Source organism: Mercenaria mercenaria, chromosome 14 (genome assembly GCF_021730395.1).
Source record: "Mercenaria mercenaria strain notata chromosome 14, MADL_Memer_1, whole genome shotgun sequence".
Taxonomy (NCBI): domain Eukaryota; kingdom Metazoa; phylum Mollusca; class Bivalvia; order Venerida; family Veneridae; genus Mercenaria; species Mercenaria mercenaria.
This window is the reverse complement of record NC_069374.1, coordinates 75949927-75973946: the sequence shown is the minus strand read 5'-3', so window position 1 is coordinate 75973946 and position 24020 is coordinate 75949927. Positions and strand designations below refer to the sequence as shown.

The following is a 24020-nucleotide window of genomic DNA, read 5'->3' as shown; positions in this document are numbered from 1 at the left end:
CATTTTATTTAACATTCCCAAATTAAATAGCTCCTAGCATCACACAAAGTCATTAACATATACAGTCAATGGTATTATAGCTAAGATCAGCTGTCATTCATTCATTCATTTCACATAAAATTACTTGTTTCCTTTTCAGGGATAGAGTCCATTTCTGAAATCAAAGTATGCGACACACTAAAATATTACAGTCTTGACATAAAGGCCTCTGGGCTTAAAATTGTTTCTTACACTATCAATAAATGGAGAAGGCTTGGTCTTAAAGAAACAACACTAAATAGAGTGTTCTCATATGGTTAGAAGATGATTTAAGATTATATTTATTTAAGATTGAATAAGGGGGCCTTTGTGGCCGAGTGGTTAAGGTCGCTGACTTCAAATCACTTGCCCCTTATCGATGTGGGTCCGAGCCTTACTCGAGGCGTTGAATTCTACATGTGAGAAAGCCATCAAGCTGGCTTATGGATGGTCGCTGGTTCTTAGTAACTTGGTTCCCGCTCATGATGAAATAATGTATGGAGAGGCACCTGGGGTCTTTATCCACCATCAAGCTGGAATGTCACCATATGACCTATAATTGTGTCGATGCGATGTTATAGCCAGCAAAATAAATGAATAAATAAATAAGATTGAATAATCTATATCCACTTACCTCGGCATGCAAGCATGTGTTTAACAAATAGCTCTTATTATTGTATATTTAAGGTTCTAACATTAAACAAAGATGACAACAGCAGAAGAAGAAAATTACTTGAGGTCATCTTTCCTACTGCTGAAAGGAGGAACGTTCGCAGCAAGAAAGGTTGTTATTCGAGAGGAACAAAAAGAGATCCAAAAGTCTGGTCGAGATCTTGACGATCTGTTGATGGATAACAAGGGAAGGCTTGAACATGAATTCCGAAATTATAAACACAGGGAGAAACTGTTTCCCGCTGATGGAAAGACTAAGGTTGAGGACTGGGATATTTCATTATTGACTGGTGTCTTGCGGATTGTTTTTCGTTCAACACTGAGTGAAGATGAAAGGAAAGCCGTAAGGTCTATAAAACTTCAAAGGAATGATGTTTATGCTCACAGAGCCACAGCAGACCTTTCTTGTGATGATTATTCGGATGTGTGTGATGAGTTAAAGGAAGCATTGAGGAATTTAACATCAGAGTTTTCTGAAGGAGTTAAAACTGAATGTGAAGACATAATCAATTCATGTCTTAATGGCCCAATTGATATAAAGTCACATATTGAACATCTGAAACGTGTGTCTGATACAGATAACATGTTTCGTACAATCTTAGAGAAAATAGATAAAAATGGAAAAGAAACAATGGAAAATATCAAAGAAGTTGTTGGACAACAGCATGTAAGTTTAAAGAAGGATATTGCAGAAGATATATCCAACAGTCAGGATGTTATTTGCAGAACTGTCAGAGATACACAGTTGACTAAAGCAGGTAGTACTGGTAAAATATACTGAACAGCAAAAGAAGCTATCCAGTTTTACAACTGGGGTATTTTTTATTAAAAAACTTTAATTTATAAATCACTTGTGTTTTTCAAATCTCATTACACTTGAAGAATTTGTCTTCATGTGTAAAATTTTAAGAAATCAATCAACTGTGAAGTCAGTAGTCCCACAATAGGCGTTCTGCACGCAATTCACGTGTGCCTGTAATTAACAATGTTCTTTGTGAAATTTTATTGCTATTGGAAATACTGATAATTGACTAACCGAAAAAACAGCAAAAAGTTTAAAAAATATTGTTGGTTGCACCGCCCGACTGAATCAAGTTTAGCGCGAACGCCCAATTGGGATGTTACAATGCAACTGACGTGCAGAAGATATAGCCTTTCAAAAGGCTATTGTGGGACTACTGACTTCACGGTTGATTGATTTTTAAAAATTTATCAAGTGAAGATCCTCAAGTGTAAATTTGCTATGAAGAAACAATTCAAATTTGAAAAATCAATTTTTTATTTCAAAATATACCAGTTATACATCTGGATAGTCTTTTGCTGTTCAGTATAGTAAAATACATTTTGCTTTCTAGTTAGAACAGCATATTGGTTATTCTGTGATTCTTTTTACTTTTTTCCTGCAATATCAGATTATCACTGAACAAGTGCCTGTAGATATAGTTCATTCTCACTTGTGGTTACTAAGATAACAGCATACATACTGGGCTGTCCAAGGCTGAGTGGTTAAGGTTTCTGCCAACTTGCTGACTTCAAACCTGAAGCCCCTTGCAGAATGATGTGGGTTGCAGCCATTTAATTTTCTTCCATCCTCTGATGTAACCCTTCGGGCGTATATTGCCCCACTTGGCGGCACTCTTGTTTTTAGCTCACCTGTCACATAGTGACAAGGTGAGCTTTTGTGATCACCCTTCGTCCGTCCGTCCGTGTGTCAGTGCCTGCGTCCGTCAACAATTTCTTGTCTGCACGATAGTGGTTTCATTTATGATTTTATTTTAACCAAACTTGCACACAACTTCTATCACCATAAGATCACGGTTCCTTTCTTGAACTGGCCAGATCCCATTATGGGTTCCAGAGTTATGGCCCCTGAAAGGGCCAAAATTAGCTATTTTGACATTGTCTGCACAATAGCAGCTTTATTTATGATTTGATTTTTACCAAACTGGCACACAACTTGTATCACCATAAGATCTTGGTTCCTTTCTTGAACTGGCCAGATTCCAATATGGGTTCCAGAGTTATGGCCCCTGAAAAGGCCAAAATTAGCTATTTTGACCTTGTCTGCACAATAGCAGCTTCATTTATGATTTTATTTTAACCAAACTTGCACACAACTTGTATCACCACAAGATCTTGCTTCCTTTCTTCAACTGGCCAGATTCCATCATGGGTTCCAGAGTTATGGCCCCTTAAAGGTCCAAAATTGGCTATTTTGGCTTTTGCAGCCATATAGAGACTTCATTTATGGTTTTATTTAATACAAACTTCTAAAATATCTTCAACAACAATAAATCTTGGATTCCATGACAAATCAGATCCAATCATAGGTTCCAGAGTGATTTTATATCTGCTTACCTGTCCTGATTTTAATCAAAATGGATTTATATCAGTAAGTACTTACAGGACTTATTTAAAATTTCATTATTGTTATTAGTTGGACTGAGATGACCAGGGTAGATAACTATGGACTGATTTATGTCAAATTACCTCCCTTTATTTCAAATTAAAATTGTTGTATCTCCATAACTAATGAAGATACTGATCTGAAATTTCATTTATGTCAACAGATTTATTTGGCAGATCCTTCTTTTGTCCACTTCAATTGTTTTTAGCTCACCTGAGCAATGCTCAGGTGAGTTTTTCTGATCGCTCGATGTCCGGCGTCTGTCGTCCGTCGTCTGTCGTCTGTCGTCTGTCGTCTGTCGTCCGTCGTCTGTCAACATTTAGCTTGTGTATGCGATAGAGGCTGTATTTTTCAATTGATCTTCATGAATTTTGGTCAGAATGATTGCCTTGATGAAATCTAGGCCGAGTTCGAAAATGGGTCATCTCGGGTCAAAAACTAGGTCACTAGGTCAAATCAAAGAAAAACCTTGTGTATGCGATAGAGGCTGTATTTTTCAATTGATCTTCATGAATTTTGGTCAGAATGATTTCCTTGATGAAATCTAGGCCGAGTTTGAAAATGGGTCATCTCGGGTCAAAAACTAGGTCACTAGGTCAAATCAAAGAAAAACCTTGTGTATGCGATAGAGGCGGTATTTTTCAATTGATCTTTATGAATTTTGGTCAGAATGATTACCTTGATGAAATCTAGGCCGAGTTCGAAAATGGGTCATCTGGGTCAAAAACTAGGTCACTAGGTCATATCACGTAAAAACCTTGTGTATGCAATAGAGGCTGTATTTTTCAATTGATCTTCATGAATTTTGGTCAGAATGATTACCTTGATGAAATTTAGACCAAGTTCGAAAATGGGTCATCTGGGGTCAAAAACTAGGTCACTAGGTCAAATCAAAGAAAAACCTTGTGTATGCAATAGAGGCTGTATTTTTCAACTGATCTTCATGAAGTTTAGCCAGAATGATTACCTTGATAAAATCTAGGCCGAGTTCAAAAATGGGTCATCTGGGGTCAAAAACTAGGTCACTAGGTCAAATCGAAGAAAAACATTGTGTATGCAATAGAGGATGTATTTTTCAATTGATCTTCATGAAATTTGGTCAGAGTGATTGCCTTGATGAAATCTAGGTCGATTTTGAATATGGGTTATCTGAGGTCAAAAACTAGGTCACTAGGTCAAATCAAAGAAAAACCTTGTGTATGCGATAGAGGCTGTATTTTTCAATTGATCTTCATGAATTTTGGTCAGAATGATTTCCTTGATGAAATCTAGGCCGAGTTTGAAAATGGGTCATCTCGGGTCAAAAACTAGGTCACTAGGTCAAATCAAAGAAAAACCTTGTGTATGCAATAGAGGCGGTATTTTTCAATTGATCTTTATGAATTTTGGTCAGAATGATTACCTTGATGAAATCTAGGCCGAGATCGAAAATGGGTCATCTGGGATCAAAAACTAGGTCACTAGGTCATATCACGTAAAAACCTTGTGTATGCAATAGAGGCTGTATTTTTCAATTGATCTTCATGAATTTTGGTCAGAATGATTACCTTGATGAAATTTAGACCAAGTTCGAAAATGGGTCATCTGGGGTCAAAAACTAGGTCACTAGGTCAAATCAAAGAAAAACCTTGTGTATGCAATAGAGGCTGTATTTTTCAACTGATCTTCATGAAATTTAGCCAGAATGATTACCTTGATAAAATCTAGGCCGAGTTCAAAAATGGGTCATCTGGGGTCAAAAACTAGGTCACTAGGTCAAATCGAAGAAAAACATTGTGTATGCAATAGAGGATGTATTTTTCAATTGATCTTCATGAAATTTGGTCAGAGTGATTGCCTTGATGAAATCTAGGTCGATTTTGAATATGGGTTATCTGAGGTCAAAAACTAGGTCACTAGGTCAAATTAAAGAAAAATCTTGTGTATGCGATAGAGACTGTTTTTTTCAATTGATTTTTATGAAATTTGGTCAGGTTGATTGCCTTAATGAAATCTAGGTCGAATTTGAATATGGGTCATCTGAGGTCAAAAACTAGGTCACTTGGTCAAATCAAAGAAAAAACTTCTGTATGTGATAGAGGCTGTATTTTTCAGTTGATCTTCATGAATTTTGGTCAGAATGATTGCCTTGATAAAATCTAGGTCGAGTTTGAACATGGGTCATCTAGGGTCAAAAACTAGGTCATATCTAAGAAAATGCTTGTTTTATCGCAAGAGACCAATTTTTTGGTCCAATCTTAATGAAAATTGGTCAGAATATTTGTTTCCATGAAATCACTAGGTCAAACGTGTTTTACACTGTTATGGAGTGTTTCTTAGGTGAGCGACCTAGGGCCATCTTGTTTTAATTACTTCCTTTTACGTTACTATAAATAGCTTATTTTAAGTAACTTTTTTATTATTGGCCGTAGGGAAAACACAAGACCAGTTTTCTGTGGTACAACATGGATGGTACCTTCAATTTTTAGGTGTATTTTAACATACCTATACCTTGTAAGATTTTTTTTTCTTTTTGGTTAAATTTCTTCCCTTTGTTGTTCCTGTCCTTTGGACTTAGATATTTTTTCTGAGGACCTTCTTGTCCTCAAGTGCAATGATAACAGGTGAGCGATATAGGGCCATCTTGGCGGCACTCTTGTTTTATTGTTAACTTTTCAGTATCCTTGACTGATTACAATTATTTATCCAAATGTTAGATAAGACTTCTGAAATCAAACACATCTGATTGCAAAAAAAAAACCGTTACTTTCTGAATTTCATGAAAAAGTTTTGATGCAAAGTTATAAGGGTAGGGCTACATTTTGTATTGTGGCTTTTATGCAGAATTGTAATACATTTTACTAATTTACATGTTTGTTTCACATGGTATCTGTTTTGTTTTGCAGACTTCACTACACTTGTAAGAGATGCAGTTCAACAGGCATTACAAGAGCAACGAAGTACAAGAAAAGTGAAAGGTAATATTGGTGTATTTTTTTAAGCTTTGTCTTAACTATGGTTCTCCTTTAATCATACTCCTGCAAAAGAAGTTTAGGAGAAGTCACCACGATCACAGTGACATTAAGAGTAAGTTGTTTCAGATTAATAGCTAAAGATTACATGGGTTTACGGCCTTCAAAGTCATAGGATTTTTGCCTGTCATCAGCTGATATAAGTAGATGGCCTCTATTGCTTAAGGGTAGCCTGGTTCTCTGGCTGCATGGTTATTTTTAGCTCACCTGAGTTACTGTGATCGCTCAATGTCTGGCGTCCGTCGTCTGTCTGTCTGTCGTCTGTCAACATTTAGCTTGTGTATGCGATAGAGGTCAAATGATCTTCTTGAAATTTGGTCAGAATGATGACCTCAATGAAATCTAGGCCAAGTTCGAAAATGGGTCATCTGGGGTCAAAAACTAGGTCACTAGGTCAAATAAAAAAAACCCTTGTGTATGCTATAGAGGCTGTATTTTTCAATTGATCTTCATGAATTTTAGTCAGAATGATTACCTTGATGAAATCTAGGTCAAGTTCGAAAATGGGTCATCTGGGGTCAAAAACTAGGTCACTAGGTCAAATGAAAGAAAAACCTTGTGTATGCGATAGAGGCTGTATTTTTCAACTGATCTTCATGAAATTTTGTCAGATTGATAGCCTTTATGAAATCTAGGTCAAGTTCGAATATGGATCATCTGGGGTAAAAAACTAGGTCACTAGGTCAAATCAAAGAAAAACCTTGTGTATGCAATAGGAGCTGCGTTTTACACCGGATCTTCATGAAATTTTGTCAGATTGATTGTCTTTATGAAACCTAGGTCAAGTTCGAATATGGGTCATCTGGGGGTAAAAAACTAGGTCACTAGGTCAAATCAAAGAAAAACCTTGTGTATGCAATAGGGGCTGCATTTTACACCCGATCTTCATGAAATTTGATCAGAATGTTTGTCTGGATGAAATCTAGGTGGAGTTTGAATATGGGTCATCTAGGTTCAAAAACTAGGTCACCCAGTCAAATTAAAGAAAAACCTTTAGTATGCAATAGGGGCTGCATTTACACTGGATATTCATGAAATTTAGTCAGAATGATTGCCTTGATGAAATCTAAGTCAAGTTAGAATTTGGGTCATCTGTGGTCAAAAACTAGGTCACTAGGTCAAATCAAAGAAAATCCTTATGTATGCAATAGAGACTATATTTTTCAGTTGATCTTCATGAAATTTGGTCAGAATGATAGCCTTGATGAAATTAAGGTCAAGATTGAATATGGTCATCTGGGGTCAAAAACTAGGTCATTAGGACAAATCAAAGAAAAATGTTTTGTATGCGATAGAGGCTGTATTTTTCAATTGAGGTTGATGAAATTTGGTCAGAATGATTGCCTTGATCAAATCTAGGTCAAGTTCGAATGTAGGTCATCTAATGATCTTGGCTCAAAAACTAGGTCACTAGGTCAAATTGAAGAAAATACTTGTTTACACTTAAGAGACCACATTTTTGGTCCAATCTTAATGAAAATTGGTCAGAATATTTGTTTCCATGAAATCACTAGGTCAGACATGTTTACACTGTTATGGTTTGTTTCTCAGGTGAGTGACCTAGGGCCACCTTGGCCCTCTTGTTTTCTATAAATACAGGAAACATTTTATTAGAAAATTTTAAGACTCTAAAATAGCACAATTTTATCTGATGGCTGATGTTTGGAGCCAGCGCGAATAAAAAATATCAATGTAGAAACAACCTTCTGGAGTAACTTCCCTCTTAATGAAGACAACTGACATATGTAAATAAGAACAAACATAGGGACAGGAGCCAGTCTAGCTTTAGGGTTCAGCAGGTCAAAGGTAAAGGTTAAACAATCTGACTCAAGTACATCTCCTATTACACTACGCTTAGGATCTGAGAACGAGCTATTGATAGCCTCGTTCTGACGACCCTTTCGCTAGCCAATCAGAGCTTAGCTTACAACATTTTGCAAATCTATATTTAGCCTTTGTTTTTTAAAATAAATAAAAAAATTCAGTTAGCTTCTTACCTGTTAGTATCCTGCCACTGCAGCAATCTACTATACAACAACCCCATCCAGCGCCTCCTCCCCCCATGATTTTAGCTCACCTGTCACAAAGTGACAAGGTGAGCTTTTGTGATCGCGCGGTGTCCGTCGTGCGTGCGTGCGTCCGTAAACTTTTGCTTGTGACCACTCTAGAGGTCACATTTTTTGTGGGATCTTTATGAAAGTTGGTCAGAATGTTCATCTTGATGATATCTAGGTCAAGTTCGAAACTGGGTCACGTGCCATCAAAAACTAGGTCAGTAGGTCTAAAAATAGAAGTCTAGAGGTCACATTTTTTGTGGGATCTTTATGAAAGTTGGTCAGAATGTTCATCTTGATGATATCTAGGTCAAGTTCGAAACTGGGTCACGTGCCATCAAAAACTAGGTCAGTAGGTCTAAAAATAGAAAAACCTTGTGACCTCTCTTGAGGCCATACTTGTGAATGGATCTCCATAAAAATTAATCAGAATGTTCATCTTGATGATATCTAGGTCAAGTTCGAAAGTGGGTCACGTGCCATCAAAAAGTAGGTCAGTAGGTCAAATAATGAAAAAACGTTGTGACCTCTCTAGAGGCCATACCCTTTATTGGATCTTCATGAAAATTGGTCAGAATGTTCACCTTGATGATATCTAGGTCAAGTTTGAAACTGGGTCACATGCCTTAAAAAACTAGGTCAGTAGGTCAAATAATAGAAAAACCTTGTGACCTCTCTAGAGGCCATAGTTTTCTTGGTATCTGTATGAAAGTTGGTCTGAAAGTTCATCTTGATGATATCTAGGGCAAGTTCGAAACTGGGTAAACTTCGGTCAAAAACTAGGTCAGTAGGTCTAAAATTACAAAAATCTTTTGACCTCTCTAGAGGCCATATTTTTCAATGGATCCTCATGAAAATTGATCTGAATGTTCACCTTGATGATATCTAGGTCAAGTTCGAAACTGGGTCACGTGCGATCAAAAACTAGGCCAGTAGGTATAAAAATAGAAAAACCTTGTGACCTCTTTAGAGGCCATATTTTTCATGAGATCTTCATGAAAATTAGTGAGAATGTTCACCTTGATGATATCTAGGTAAGTTCAAAACAGGGTCACGTACCTTCGAAAACTAGGTCAATAGGTCAGATAATAGAAAAACCTTGTGACCTCTCTAGAGACCATATTTTTCAATGGATCTTCATGAAAATTGGTCAGAATTTTTATCTTGATAATATCTAGGTCAAGTTCAAAACTTGGTCACATGATTCTTATGTACTAATGTTTCAGCCGGTTAGCTCAGTCGGTAGGCCACTTGCTCTGTAAGGGAGGGGTCCCGGGTTCGAGCCCTGGAATGACTGCACATGTTTCTTACTCTTTGACATTCGAACAAGTCGTCTGATTGGTTCAAATAAAAATAGATTACGAAAATAAAAATAGCAATATTGGAAATCCAAAATATACAGAAAACGAATGTGAATGGGTCAATCTCAGATCTTCGTTTAGAAGATCAAGTACTTTAGTCAGATTGAGGTTAAACTCACCATGAGATTGCAGATGATTTCCCTTCATAAAATAGAGAATTGTTTCAAGATCCTATGTCTACCAGATTTTATTTCATGATTGTCTATGGTCAGTGGGGATCAGTTTTTCAAAGGTCCAGATCACATTAACCCTATTTCTTGAGCATTATTTGGTCTACAGCCTCGAAACTTCATAGGATGATTGCCTGTTGTTAGCTGATGATCCATTTTGTTGAAGGGGTCAGTACATCAAAGGTTAAAGTCACAATGACCTTGAGAGAGAAAATAGTTTTAGGTCAGTAACTGGAGCAGGCTAGGACATTCAGCCTTCAAACTTGATTAAATTAGTTCTTGTGTTCAGGAGATTAGCCATTATGTTTTTAGCTCACCTGTCACAAAGTGACAAGGTGAGCTTTTGTGATCGCGTGGCGTCCGGTGTCCGTGCGTCCGTCCGTCCGTAAACTTTAGCTTGTGACCACTCTAGAGGTCACATTTTTCATGGGATTTTTATGAAAGTTGGTCAGAATGTTCACCTTGATGATATCTAGGTCAGGTTTGAAACTGGGTCACGTGCCATCAAAAACTAGGTCAGTAGGTCTAAAAATAGAAAAACCTTGTGACCTCTCTAGAGGCCATATATTTCACAAGATCTTCATGAAAATTGGTCAGAACGTTCATCTTGATGATATCTAGGTCAAGTTCGAAACTGGGTCAAGTGCCGTCAAAAACTAGGTCAGTAGGTCAAATAATAGAAAAACCTTGTGACCTCTCTAAAGGCCATATTTTTCATGGGATCTGTATGAAAGTTGGTCTGAATGTTCATCTTGATGGTATCTAGGTCAAGTTCGAAACTGGGTCACATGCGATCAAAAACATGGTTAGTAGGTCTAAAAATAGAAAAACCTTGTGACCTCTCTAGAGGCCATATATTTCATGAGATCTTCATGAAAATTGGTCAGAATGTTCAACCTGATGATATCTAGGTCAAGTTCAAAAGTGGGTCACATGCCATCAAAAACTAGGTCAGTAGGTCAGATAATAGAAAAACCTTGTGACCTCTCTAGAGGCCATATTTTTTCATGGGATCTGTATGAAAGTTGGTCTGAATGCTCATCTTGATGATATCTAGGTCAAGTTTGAAACTGGGTCACGTGCCTTCAAAAACTAGGACAGTAGGTCAAATAATAGAAAAACCTTGTGACCTCTCTAAAGGCCATATTTTTCATGAGATCTGTATGGAAGTTGGGCTGAATGTTCATCTTGATGATATCTAGGTCAAGTTCGAAACAGGGTCATGTGCGGTCAAAAACTAGGTCAGTAGGTCTAAAAATAGAAAAACCTTGTGACCTCTCTAGAGGCCATACTTGTGAATGGATCTCCATAAAAATTTGTCAGAATGTTCATCTTGATGATATCTAGGTCAAGTTCGAAAGTGGGTCACGTGCCGTCAAAAAGTAGGTCAGTAGGTCAAATAATGAAAAAACATTGTGACCGCTCTAGAGGCCATATTTTTCATGGGATCTGTATGAAAATTGGTCTGAATGTTTATCTTGATGATGTATAGGTCAAGTTTGAAACTGGGTCAACTGCAATCAAAAACTAGGTCAGTAGGTCTTGAAATAGAAAAACCTTGTGACCTCTCTAGAGGCCATACCCTTGAATGGATCTTCATGAAAATTGGTCAGAATGTTCACCTTGATGATATCTAGGTCAAGTTTGAAACTGGGTCACGTGCCTTAAAAAATTAGGTCAGTAGGTCAAATAATAAAAAAAAAACTTGTGACCTCTCTGGAGGCCATACTTTTCATGGGATCTGTATGAAAATTGGTCTGAATGTTCATCTTGATGATATCTAGGTCAAGTTTGAAACTGGGTCAACTGCGGTCAAAAACTAGGCCAGTAGGTCTAAAATTAGAAAAATCTTTTGACCTCTCTAGAGGCCATATTTTTCAATGGATCTTCATGAAAATTGATCTGAATGTTCACCTTGATGATATCTAGGTCAGTTTCGAAACTGGGTCACGTGCGGTCAAAAACTAGGCCAGTAGATATAAAAATAGAAAAACCTTGTGACCTCTCTAGAGGCCATATTTTTCATGAGATCTTCATGAAAATTAGTGAGAATGTTCACCTTGATGATATCTAGGTAAAGTTCAAACCAGGGCCACGTACCTTCGAAAACTAGGCCAATAGGTCAAATAATAGAAAAACCTTGTGACCTCTCTAGAGACCATATTTTTCAATGGATCTTCATGAAAATTGGTCAGAATTTTTATCTTGATAATATCTAGGTCAAGTTCAAAACTGGGTCACATGAGCTCAAAAACTAGGTCACTATGTCAAATAATAGAAAAAACGACGTCATACTCAAAACTGGGTCATGTGGGAAGAGGTGAGCGATTCAGGACCATCATGGTCCTCTTGTTTATGTAAGTAAGATGAAGGTGAGAGTCACTGTGGCATTGAGGCTGAAAATTGTTGCTCATTAGTAACTAGAATAAACAAGGACATGCAGACTTCTGTGATTGCCTAAGCTCATTAGATAATCCCTATAGCTTTTGTTGTCTTTTGGTCATGGTAAAGGCTAAAGTGATAGCATACTGAACACAGAAAATTACATACCTAGTTACCTCTGATAAGTTGTTCTGTTGGGCAGATGTATATTAGAAACAGCTCTTGTTTAATTTTTGCTGACTTTAATGGTTGTATATAATTTCATTTAATGCCAAAATAAAATAAATGCCGCTGTTACTTTCAAGCTGTATAAACTTGTATCACACAACAAATAGTATGTTGACTCTTCTATTTGTCTGTCTCCAAACACATGTCTATGTACTATGGCTTGATTTTGCATATCAATTCACATTTCCAGTTGGATGGGGAAATGTGTTTCTGCTAAAAACTGTCACTTGTTTCACTAATTCTGATACAGACAGCTTTTAATTTGAGTATGCAGAATATCAAGACATTTGCTTTCTATTAGTTAGTCAACATTTTGACTGCTGACTTTTTGTTACAAACATGTTTACCTAATAGGTAAAATATTGTAAATATTGATGGATGAGTAACTTTTAAAAAATTTGGTGGCCTGATGGTCTTGTTTTATCCAGCATGACTCAGTCTTGAGGTACTTGGTTCAGGCACTTTGAATTTCTGAGATGACTTTCAGTGTTGTCCAGTCAATTTTAAAAGTGACCAGTGCTTGTTCTTCCTAGGAAAAAGTGCTTTAAGTGTGTTGGAGCTATATAATACACTGACATTGTAAAGATTCAGAGGGTCTGTTTGCAAAGAGCTAGGCTAACTTAGCTGGGGGCTTTCTCTAGCACTGTCCCTCTAGTCATTTTGCTCAGTGTCTTTACGGGTAGAAGATGAATTTGATCCCCGATGGCTGCTTTTGTATGTAAAGCACCTTTGATATCTGGTATTACAATGATAGAAATAAAAATATTACAATTTAATTTGCAGTTGTTGATTCAGAGCTTGAAGTAAGTGGAAAGGACGTTGACAAACCCAATATTGACCTGGCAGAACAAATGATAAAAACAGTGACAAATGAAGCAATCAGGAGAATGCAGACGTCAGAAGAACTTGTTGATATCCGGGAAGCCATCCAGGAAATCCTAGATGAGATAGCTAGTAGGACAGGTGTCAAAGCACTTGAAGCAGACATAGCCTGTGTTGTGATCCGATTCAGTTATAAGACATACGAACAACTGCTAAAACTTCTTGTATATCTGGACAGTGACGATATAAAACTTCGTTTAGCTAAACTAGCTGCGTTACTGAGTCATCGCTTACAGACAAAAGAGCAACTGCATTTGTCAACAAGTCTTTCCATTAAATGTTTACAAAACATTTTGGATGAGTTAGGTAAGTTATTTACGTTTGTTAGTAATGTCAGTAAGTATTGACCTGTCACTCATTAATCTCCGCTTATATTTATACCCCCACCAAACATGTTTGGAGGAGGGGTATATAGGAGTCAGTTTTGTTGCGTCACGTCCCGTCGCGTCCCGAAATCTATTATCTCAGTTATTACTAAATGGATTTGATTCAAACTTAAAATAGATGTTCCATCTAGATGAAACTTGGCACAGTTGTTCACCATCATGAGACGGAGTGTCATGCGCAAGAACCAGGTCCCTAGGTCTAAGGTCAAGGTCACACTTAGAGGACAAAGGTCAAATTCAAGAATGACTGTCCGGAACATATCTTCTTCATGCATAGAGGGATTTTGATGAAATTTGGCACAATTGTTCATCATCATGAGACGGAGTGTCCTGCGCAAGAATCAGGTCCCTAGGTCTAAGGTCAAGGTCACACTTAGAGGTCAAAGGATACAAGAATGAAAACTTTGTCCGGAGCATTAATTTTCTTCTTCATGCATGGAGGGATTTTGATATAACTTGGCACAAATGTTCCCCACCACAAGACGGAGTGCTGTGCGCAAGAACCAGGTCCCTAGGTCTAAGGTCAAGGTCACACTTAGAGGCCAAAGGTCAGATACAAGAATGACTGTCCGAAGCATTTCTTCTTCATGCATAGAGGGATTTTGATGTAACTTGGCACAATTATACACCCTCATGAGACGAAGTGTTGTGCGCAGTTCCCTTCTTTAGAATTACTTCCCTTTGTTGTTACTATAAATAGCTTATATTGTAACTTTTTCATTACTAGACGTAGGGAAAAATCGAGACCACTTTTCTGTAGTACAACATGCATGTTACATCCAATTTTGAGGTGTATTTTGACCAATCTCTACCTGGTAAGGTTTTTTATGTGGACTTACAATTTTTTTTTTGGATTTTTTTTTTTTATTATTTATTTTTTTTTTTTTAAAGATTAACTTCCCTTAGTTGTTACTATAAATAACTTATATTGTAACTTTTTTATAATTGACCGTAGGGAAAAACCAAGACCACTTTTCTGTGGTACAACATAGTTGTTACTTTCTAATTTTAGGTGTATTTTAAGGTATCTCTACCCGGTAAGGAGTTTTTTTGTGGACTTAGAAAAACAAAAGAATTACAATGATTACTAAACAACCACAAAATTAAAATTCCATCTGCAAATACAGGTGCTAGAGTAAAGAAATTTGCTGTGACGGGCGTATATTGTGACATTCTGGCACTCTTGTTTATTATCAGTCCTATGTAAAAAGTAAATACATTTTTCTGCGGTAACATGGGTCGGTAAGAGACTTTTTTTGTATTCACTTTCAGTGTATCTCTAATATTAGAGATTTTTTATATTTACCTCATCCCTCATCCAGGGCACATAATTATACTAGTATTACTTATATGTGGAAGCCCAGGATGAAGTACTCCAAAGACGAGTAAACTTCTTTTTAAGTATTAAGTTTTTTTGACATTTTTATATTATTCTAAGTGTTTTTAAGATTACTTATGGTTGCCATTCTTCTGTGACAAGACGGTATGGTGGGGGTATGAGTCACTCCTGTGACAGTTCTAGTTTTTGATGTTTTCCTTAGTTTGCACAATATTTGTATCCTGAGAAAATATCTATACTAATTGAAATAACTGATAAGTTAACCAGTGGAACAGTTTCGTAGTGGTAACCTCTCCCACTTCTACGCATGTTACCATGAGTTCGAATTCAGTTCAGAGTATGTTTTTTTTTTTAGCCCACCTGAGCCAAACGCTCATGGTGAGCTTTTTTGACTGCACAATGTTCGTCGTGCGTCGGTCGACAATTTCTAAAAAAATCTTCATCTTGAAAACCACTGGGCAGAATTACACCAGACTTCACAGGAATGATCTTTGGGTGGTCCCCTTCCAAAATTGTTCAAAGAATTGAATTCCATAAGAACTCCGGTTGCCATGGCAACCGAAAGGAAAAACTTTAAAAATCTTCTTGTCTAAAACCGCAAGGCATAAAGCCTTGATATTTGGCATGTGACATCATCTAATGGTCCTCTATGAAGATTGTTCAATTTGTACCCCTGGGGTGAAAAGAGGTCCTGCCCTGGGGGTCACAAGCTTTACATAGACTTATATAGTTGGAAAAAACTTTAAAAATCTTCTTGTCTAAAACCACAAGACCTAGGACTTTGATATTTTGTATGTAGCATTGCCTTGTAGTCCTTTACCAAAATTGGTTTAATTTTAACTCTGGGATGAAAAGAGGCCCTGCCACAAGGGGTCTCAAGTTTTACATAGACTTATATAGGAAAAAACTTAAAAAATCTTCTCGCCTGAAACTGGAAGGCCTAGGCTTTTGATATTTGGTATGTTGCATTGCCTTGTAGTCCTCTACCAAAATTGTTCAAAGTATGCCCCTGGAAGGAATAGAGGCCCCGCCCTGGGGGTTACAAATTTAACATAGAATTATATAGGGGAAAAATACAAATCTTCTTGTCTTTAAGTTCAAGGCCTAGACCTTTGATATTTGGTACGTAGCATTGCCTAGTGGATCTCTAACAAGATTGTTCAAATTTTGTCCCTTGGGTGGAAAGAGGCCCTGCCCCGAGGGTCACTTGTTATATGAGTTATATAGGAATATATACTTCAAAAATTATCAGATCATATTACCTAGACTGTTTAATTATAATTACCTGGTGACCCCAATGGATTAGGGGTAACTTGACTCTGACCTTGACCTACTTTCTTGTGTTTTAAGATACAGCCTTGAAATTTGGATGACTTGTACAGTTTTGCACACTGATCTTAAAACTGACTTTCAGTGACCATGAATTTAACCTACTGACCTACTTTCTAATATTTTAGCCTTAGTGTGCCATTTTAAACATGTGGCTCATATTACTCAGGTGAGCGATTCAGGGTCATCATCACCCTCCTGTTTAATTTTATTGTAATGCATTTGTGTCAATAATACTTTTATTCTTACTGTATCCAGGGTTCCCACGCTTTCTGGAAAACTAGAAAAGTCCTTGAATTTTTCATTTCATTTTCAAAGCCTTGAAAGTACTTGAATTTTAAAGAAAGAGCAAAAAACCTGGAAAAAGTCGGGAATTTTGTTCTTTCTGTATGCTCACAATATTGCCAGTGTACATAAAAAGCAAACATATTTAAATAGAGAAACACCGGCATTGCTATCTCTCTTCTTGAAAAATTTGCATCTTCAACTGTTCACATCAGTTGAGATTTTAGTGGTGTTACACCTACTTAGTCTATATGGAGTTGTCTTTCTTTGTAAAGCGTCTGGTGATTAAGATGAAAGAAAAATGTGGCACACTTCGAAAAATGATTTCTTTCCTACAAAGAAGAGAAATTGGCAAAGCTAGTGTAAAATACGACCTCAAAAGTCTGAAAATTGACAATAAATCAGTATGACTACATTGTCCATGCTTATAATCTGACTGAAATACATCTGACAAATTGCAGAACACCCCTAAAATTGAACCACAAGGTGAAGAGATGCTTATCAGCACAAGAAGTCAATCTCAAAAGCAACCTACTGACAACTTTGAAAAGTCTTAAATGCTTGGTGAAAATTGAGTCCTGTTTTTTAGTTTGATGACATTTACATGTATTATACCCTCACCGTTAAGTTCAAAGGGGGTATATTGGAGTCTGTCCATCTGTCCATTTATGTCTGTCCATGATTCTTGTGATTAGAACCTAACTCTATTTAAAGGGTTTTGTTGAAACTTTACAGATCGGTAGTATATGACATGAGGATGTTCATATTACAAGATAATGTGGCAAAGGGGAGATAACTCGGACCTAGATATTTTCCATTATGTCTCTTAAACAGTACTACTTTTACCAAGTGACAGTGAGCGAGGCAGAAGTATTCATCCCCTTTAGGGATAGCTCTAGCTTATTTTCTTAAAGTTCTAGCACCTATTAAAGATCTTAGACATGTTAGAGGCAGTGAAAGAATTTCACTTCTGATGGAACTTGAACCTACAATGTCTGGATCAGGTTTGGGCGCTCTACCTTTGAACCACGAGGCGCTCTATTAGTCCTTGAATTTTGTAAAAAAATGCTTGAAAAGTCCTTGAATTATTTCCACAGAAAAGAGTGGGAACCCTGTGTATTTAAGATATCATTTTATTGATGCCAGCTCTTTGAATGGCCGATGGAATGACATCCAGTCTTGAAGATTTAGTCGACATTTTGTAGAATCGTTTACTGACATGTATGTAGAAGAATGTTCAGTAATAGAGTGCTTCTTTCAATAAATGATCAGCAAATCAAATTAAAATCAAATTAATTATGCGACATAATGATTACAAGAAAGTGTATTATTGGTTTTTAGCTCACCTGAGCACAAAGTGCTCAAAGGTGAGTTTTGTGACCGCCCTGTGTCCGTCGTCTGTCCGTCGTCAACAATTTGACTGTTAACACCCTAGAGGTCACAATTTAGGCCCAGTCTTAATGAAACTTGGTCAGAATGTTACCCTCAATAAAATCTTGGACGAATTCGATATTGGGTCATCTGGGGTCAAAAACTAGGTCACCAGGTCAAATCAGAGGAAAAGCTTGTTAAACCCTAGAGGTCACAATTTTGGCCCAATCTTTAATGAAACTTTGTCAGAATGCTTTTTATTTCGAGACAACCGAAATTCGAGTTATGAGGAGGGACGTATATTGACGAAATGATGAAAAAACGTTGGTTCCAACTCCTTTTTGTACCCCCCGACAACAAAGTTGTAAGTGGGGGTATACTGGTTTCAGGTTGTCTGTCTGTCTGTAGACGCAGTCTTGTGCGCACCATCTCTCCTTATCCCCTTGACAGAATTTAATGAAACTTCACACAAGTGATCAGTACCAACAGTAGTTGTGCATGGGGCATGTTAGGTTCTTTTAGAAAAAAAATTTGCAGAGTTATGGGACTTTGTTTTTTTGTTACTATACTATACACATAGACACAATCTTGTGCGCACCATCTCTCCTCATCCCCTTGACACAATTTAATGAAACTTCACACAAGTGATCAGTACCAACAGTAGTTGTGCATGGGGCATGTTAGGTTCTTCTAGAAAAAAAATTTGCAGAGTTATGGGACTTTGTTTTTTTGTTACTATACTATACATATAGACACAATCTTGTGCGCGCCATCTCTCCTCATCCCCTTGACACAATTTAATGAAACTTCACACAAGTGATCAGTAACAACAGTAGTTGTGCATGGGACATGTTAGGTTCTTTCAGTGACAAAAATTTGCAGAGTTATGGGACTTTGTGTTTTTGTTACTATACTAAATACATAGACACAATCTTGTGCGCACCATCTCTCCTCATCCCCTTGACACAGTTTAATGAAACTTCACACAAGTGATCAGTAACAATAGGTTCTTTCAGTGACAAAAATTGCAGAGTTATGGGACTTTGTTTCTTGTTAACATACTATGTACATACAGTCTGCATATGCAATCTTGTGCGTGCCTAATCTACATACCTTGCACACAATTTAATGAAACTTCACACAATGTGATCAGTACCAACCCTAGTTGTGCATGGTGCATGTTACATCTTTTAGATAAATATTCAGCATGTATGGGACTTTGTTTTTGTTACAGTCCACATAATTATGCAATCTTGTGTGCGTCAAATTGCTATGTACTGTGTCAGTGCATGCGGTGGAGGGGGGGGGGGGGGGGGGGGGAATCGGGGTACATTCATCACCTTTAGTGATAGCTCTAGTTTAATCTCCAGCTATTGGGTGCACTATAAATGTAGTATACCTTGCAATAAATCTTTTAAAACGCAACACAAAATGATTATACATTTTGTATTTTACATTCAAACCTGTGGTAAAGACCACCTCTGAACAGAGACCACCTGGCACTAAAGACCTTATGTTTTGTTTCCCATTCTAACGTTTACAGTGTAAACCCAGGTGATGATGGACAGATATAAGGATAAATAAAGTAAATCAGTACAGAGCAGCCAGTATTAACTTTACAGCCAGACATTTTCCATAATGTATGAATGCTGTAGTTTTTGTTACAGAAACAGAATCTCGAAGCGAGTACAAGCGCACTGTTCGTTTACCAATCCAGTTTGAATCTGTAGAAGGAATGGCACATGTCTGGAACTATTTTGAAAATGGTGGGGCTACAAACAGTTTAAACAAACTGTCGGAAGCATTATCAGCAAAGCTTGGAACAAAGATAAAGCTGACATCATCACTAAATGTGGATCAGTTTAAATCAGCTTTGGATGATTTTGGTATTTTATTTAGTTTTCAAACATTAAATTATTTATGAACATATTCTTTGCCCTAATTAGGCTATCACACATTCATAGTTTAAACTTTAAAAATATGCATTGCTAATTCATTTATAGATAAAAAAACACATGGCATATACTGTGAAATCAGATATATTTGTGGAGGACTTATTTTGAAAAAAAATATAGGTAGATGGCAATGAGACGATGTGCAAAGTACTTGAACCAACTCTATTGGTCAAAGGTCAAGGTTAAAGAATCATTTAGTTTCTTCCCCTTTAGTATCCTGTCACCACCACCAACACACCCACGCACCCTGCTGTCCCCCAAACCTCACAAAAGAATACGTAATCTTTAAATCTTCTGTTCTCCTCTGATATTACCTTTTGGGCATATAATTTATTGATTCTAGCTTTAATCCAGAAATTCATGTCACATAAAAATAGTTGCTTACACAATGAAATTTTAGTAAGAAAGTATTTTGGACACTATTAGATTACAGAATTTTAAGTACCATATACTTAGCATTTACAATCTTTGCCGCCTCATAAATATACAAAGTAAGCTAGACATATGTACTATAAGTACAGTTTAAACTCAATATCTCGAACTGGCAAGGGATGGCTTATTTTGGTTCGAGATGAACATGTTTGAAGATATTTTTGAGTCAGCTGGAATTTTGAGATAAGGGAGTTCAAGATAAAAAACTTGTTGTAGTTATTTATTTTAATTTTTATTTGTTAATTATTTGTGTTGAAAGTTTTGATATAGGTACAGAATAAGGGCTACAGTCAGGGCTTTTTCGATAACCAGACAAAACGCACCAGGCTGTCTTGGATTATGGCCCTTGAATTACTGCAAATTTAGCCTTGTCCACTCTCTAGATTGAACACTTTTCATCTGATCTTTACCAAACTTGCTGACATTTTGTTTGTGGGCATAATATCTCGGTCAAGTTCGATAACCACCTAAATTGCTCCAGGCACTCTTGGATTACGGCCCTTGACAGTCTGGCATTCTTGTTAAAATTGATTTTGAAAAGCCATAAAATCATATTTTTTTAGCTTTATTCTGTTTAAAATTGTGTTCATCATAATATAAATCAGAAGTATCATATCTTTTTTTTTTCTCTAATTGACAAAAGGTTCCGAGAATACATCAACCCGATTGACAGACCAGTTGCGAGTAGGTGATGATACTACACAATCAGTTGATGAAGACAATCAAGGTACCTTTTAATCATTACAGCATGAAGGTTTGATTGTTGTGCCAAGCCATGTATCAGTTGAAACTTACATAAAATATGCTAATTTCTCTACCTCACCATTTTGCATTGATCTGTTGCTCCATTAAACAACATAAGAAGGGAAAGTTTTATGATTACACATTGTTGTCTCTTTAAAACTTGTTTATGTCAGGCTCTATCTTTCCATTACTTTAACTTAAAGTGACAAGGCTTTGAAAAGATAAAAAATTGCAGTACTCTTCGACAGCTCTTGTTTTAGCACCAGATTTTCATGGGATAATGAATAAGTGTGTGACAAGCAGTTTAGTTCACATTTGAAGTGACTTCATAACCCAGTTTCAGATACAGACAATGAGACAGCTTCTTGTGTGGATTTGACAGACACGAAATCCAATGAAAGTCAGAAAAACATAGGCGGAATAGAATTATATTCCTCTATAAGCGGATTAGCTCCCCGTAAACTCTATGAGCTTCAAAATATTCTAGACAGTAACCCAGATGACACAAATTGGCGGGCACTGGCATACGTTGTACACAAGAAGTATAACATTAGGTACGATTTTATTTAGTGATAGTAATTTTATACTTGGACCTATGATACAGGAACCAAATGTTGCATGACAAATTTTAATTTTAATTCAGAATTTGACACATAAGTTTTGTATTTTGCAGGCCATATTTGATGGATGGCTTTAAACGTGAGGGTAGTGCTTCATCAGCGTTACTTAAACACTTACAAGAACAAGGGATGACTGTCAAGGAATTGCAAGACTACTTGAATGAAATAGGAGTCAAATTCTGTTTAGGTTAGTGTGAAAATCAGAAGGTAGTTTGCATGTTTAGAAAACCAGAAGTAATGGCATATTAGTTTTTCCCCTCTAACATAGAATAAAGCTTTGACTCGGCATACAGAAATGAAAATCAGTTTAGGAATAAATGACATCCTGGTACTGAATTTATTAAAATGGCAGCTTTATTATAAGATAAACAATAATATTAAAATGTTTGATAAATTAAATGAATAAATTTTACCTTAATATCAGCTTGAAATGTATGGTATCTTATTAATCATGGGCAGCTACATGTATCTCAAAAATAAGCAATGGACCTATACATTGTAGTTAACAATATTATAAGCCATATGTTTATTTATGTTGTGAGAAGTTTCAAACTACACACTTTTAGTAGAAAAAAATTCTATTCACTAAAATGTGATCGAAATTATTTTTTCTCATAGATTCCCATTATGGCATTTTGCTGGAGATCAAACATTTTCTTTTGCTGAATTTTCTAAGGACATCAGGAAGTTTTGAAAAATCTGCAGTTTTATCAAATTCTACATTAAAGAAAAAATTTTGATTTGAATGTACAAAACTACCTTAAATAAAATTTGGAAAATGTCCAGGGACTAGGATTTCATACCTTTGTTAGATAATGCAGAAATAGAAATAAATGTTTTATATTTCACAAAAGCCGTGTCGTTCAAATATCCTTCGTCAGATTTAAAGTGTGTTCAGTAACAATGCACTACAAGTTTAGAGAAAATCCTTATTCTAGGATTTACGTTAAATCAACATTTTGTGAGCTGGGTTTAACACCAGCACAGTTATAGGTCATATGGTGACCTTCAGCTTTTGATGGTAGATGAAGACCACAGATACCTTCCAGGCATCTTTTTAGTCACAGGTGGGCACCAATAAGCTGGATGGATGGCTTCCTTACATAAAAGAATACTTCACTCTAAGCACGTAGACATAGAGTCACAAAACTTTACAGGAATGTTGGTCAGCATGTGTAGTTGTGCACCTGGGGTTTTGCGTCCTGATTCATCCAGTCATGTAGGAGTTATGGCCCCTGACTTAGTAAAAGATTGGACATTTTAATGTTGTGTCGTGCGTAGCTCCAAAAGTATTTGACATAGAGTCACCAAAGTTTACAGGAATGTTGATCAGCATGTGCAGTTGTGCACCTGGGGTTTCGCGTCCGGATTCATTCAGTCTTGTAGGGGTTATAGCCCCTGACTTAGTTAAAAATTGGTCATTTTAATGTTGTGTCGTGCGTAGCTCCAAAAGTATTTGACCTAGAGTCACCAAAGTTTACAGGAATGTTGGTCAGCATGTGCAGTTGTGCACCTTGGGTTTCGCGTCCGGATTCATTCAGTATTGTAGGAGTTATGGCCCCTGACCTGGGAAAAAATTGTCATTTTAATGTCATGTAGTGGGGGCATCTGTGTCCCATGGACACATTTCTAGTTATGTTTGTATATCTAATATAACTGGAGTACATGCTAAAGATTTCAGAGTTTTACACTAGGTACCATATTAAAATTAGCATTGCAAAGGTTATATATCAGAATGCTATCATATCTTAAATATCAAATGTTTTGTTATGAAATGTTTCAGAGGATAAATTACAAGGTAGAAAAAGCAGCATTAGTATTAAAACATGTCATGGTGAAGAGTGGTCTGAAGTTAGGCTAGAAGCTGACCCAGAAGACGATGGAAATGCACAAAGCAAGGTATATTAAGTTAGGAATTGAAGGGACATGCGCAGCCAGATTTGTACACAACTTTCAAGACTTTAGAAAGTACTTTTCAGCTTATTTAAATAAAAAAAATATATACAGTTTTGATAACTTAGTGATGGAAAAGTGTGTTTTGATTTACTTTGAGTATGCTAGCATCACTTCCATGTCATACAAGGAAAAGCAGAAACTTGAATGCAATAATATCTTGCGAATCAGCTGTTAATTTGAAAAAATTTAACATTTTAGATTTTGCTTTGCTTACTGATAATTGGTTATTGCCTTTTGTTTCTCCAGCGATGTTTCTGTGTACGTCAAGTCGGAGAATATATTACTAGAATAGCTAGGGAAATAGCTTCACTAAGCAAAGAAAACGTTTCCCAACACAAAAGTGATGCCACACAAAAGTTTTTATAGCAACAATTTCATACAAGTTAGTGTTGGATATAACCAACTTGATGTCTACAAA

The 24020-nt window shown here is 36.6% G+C and overlaps 1 protein-coding gene across 1 annotated transcript in view; it reads left to right on the top strand.

The window, feature by feature from the left end:
• Positions 1-724: 724 nt before the first annotated feature.
• LOC123526889 (uncharacterized) overlaps positions 725-24020 on the top strand; it is a 48108-nt gene continuing 24812 nt past the window's right edge. The window contains exons 1-8 of the mRNA XM_053522724.1: positions 725-1457; positions 5983-6054; positions 13087-13491; positions 19563-19781; positions 20926-21009; positions 21409-21580; positions 21700-21833; positions 23430-23545. Coding sequence (XP_053378699.1) covers positions 725-1457; positions 5983-6054; positions 13087-13491; positions 19563-19781; positions 20926-21009; positions 21409-21580; positions 21700-21833; positions 23430-23545 — 1935 coding nt within the window. The remainder of the gene's footprint in view (positions 1458-5982; positions 6055-13086; positions 13492-19562; positions 19782-20925; positions 21010-21408; positions 21581-21699; positions 21834-23429; positions 23546-24020) is intronic.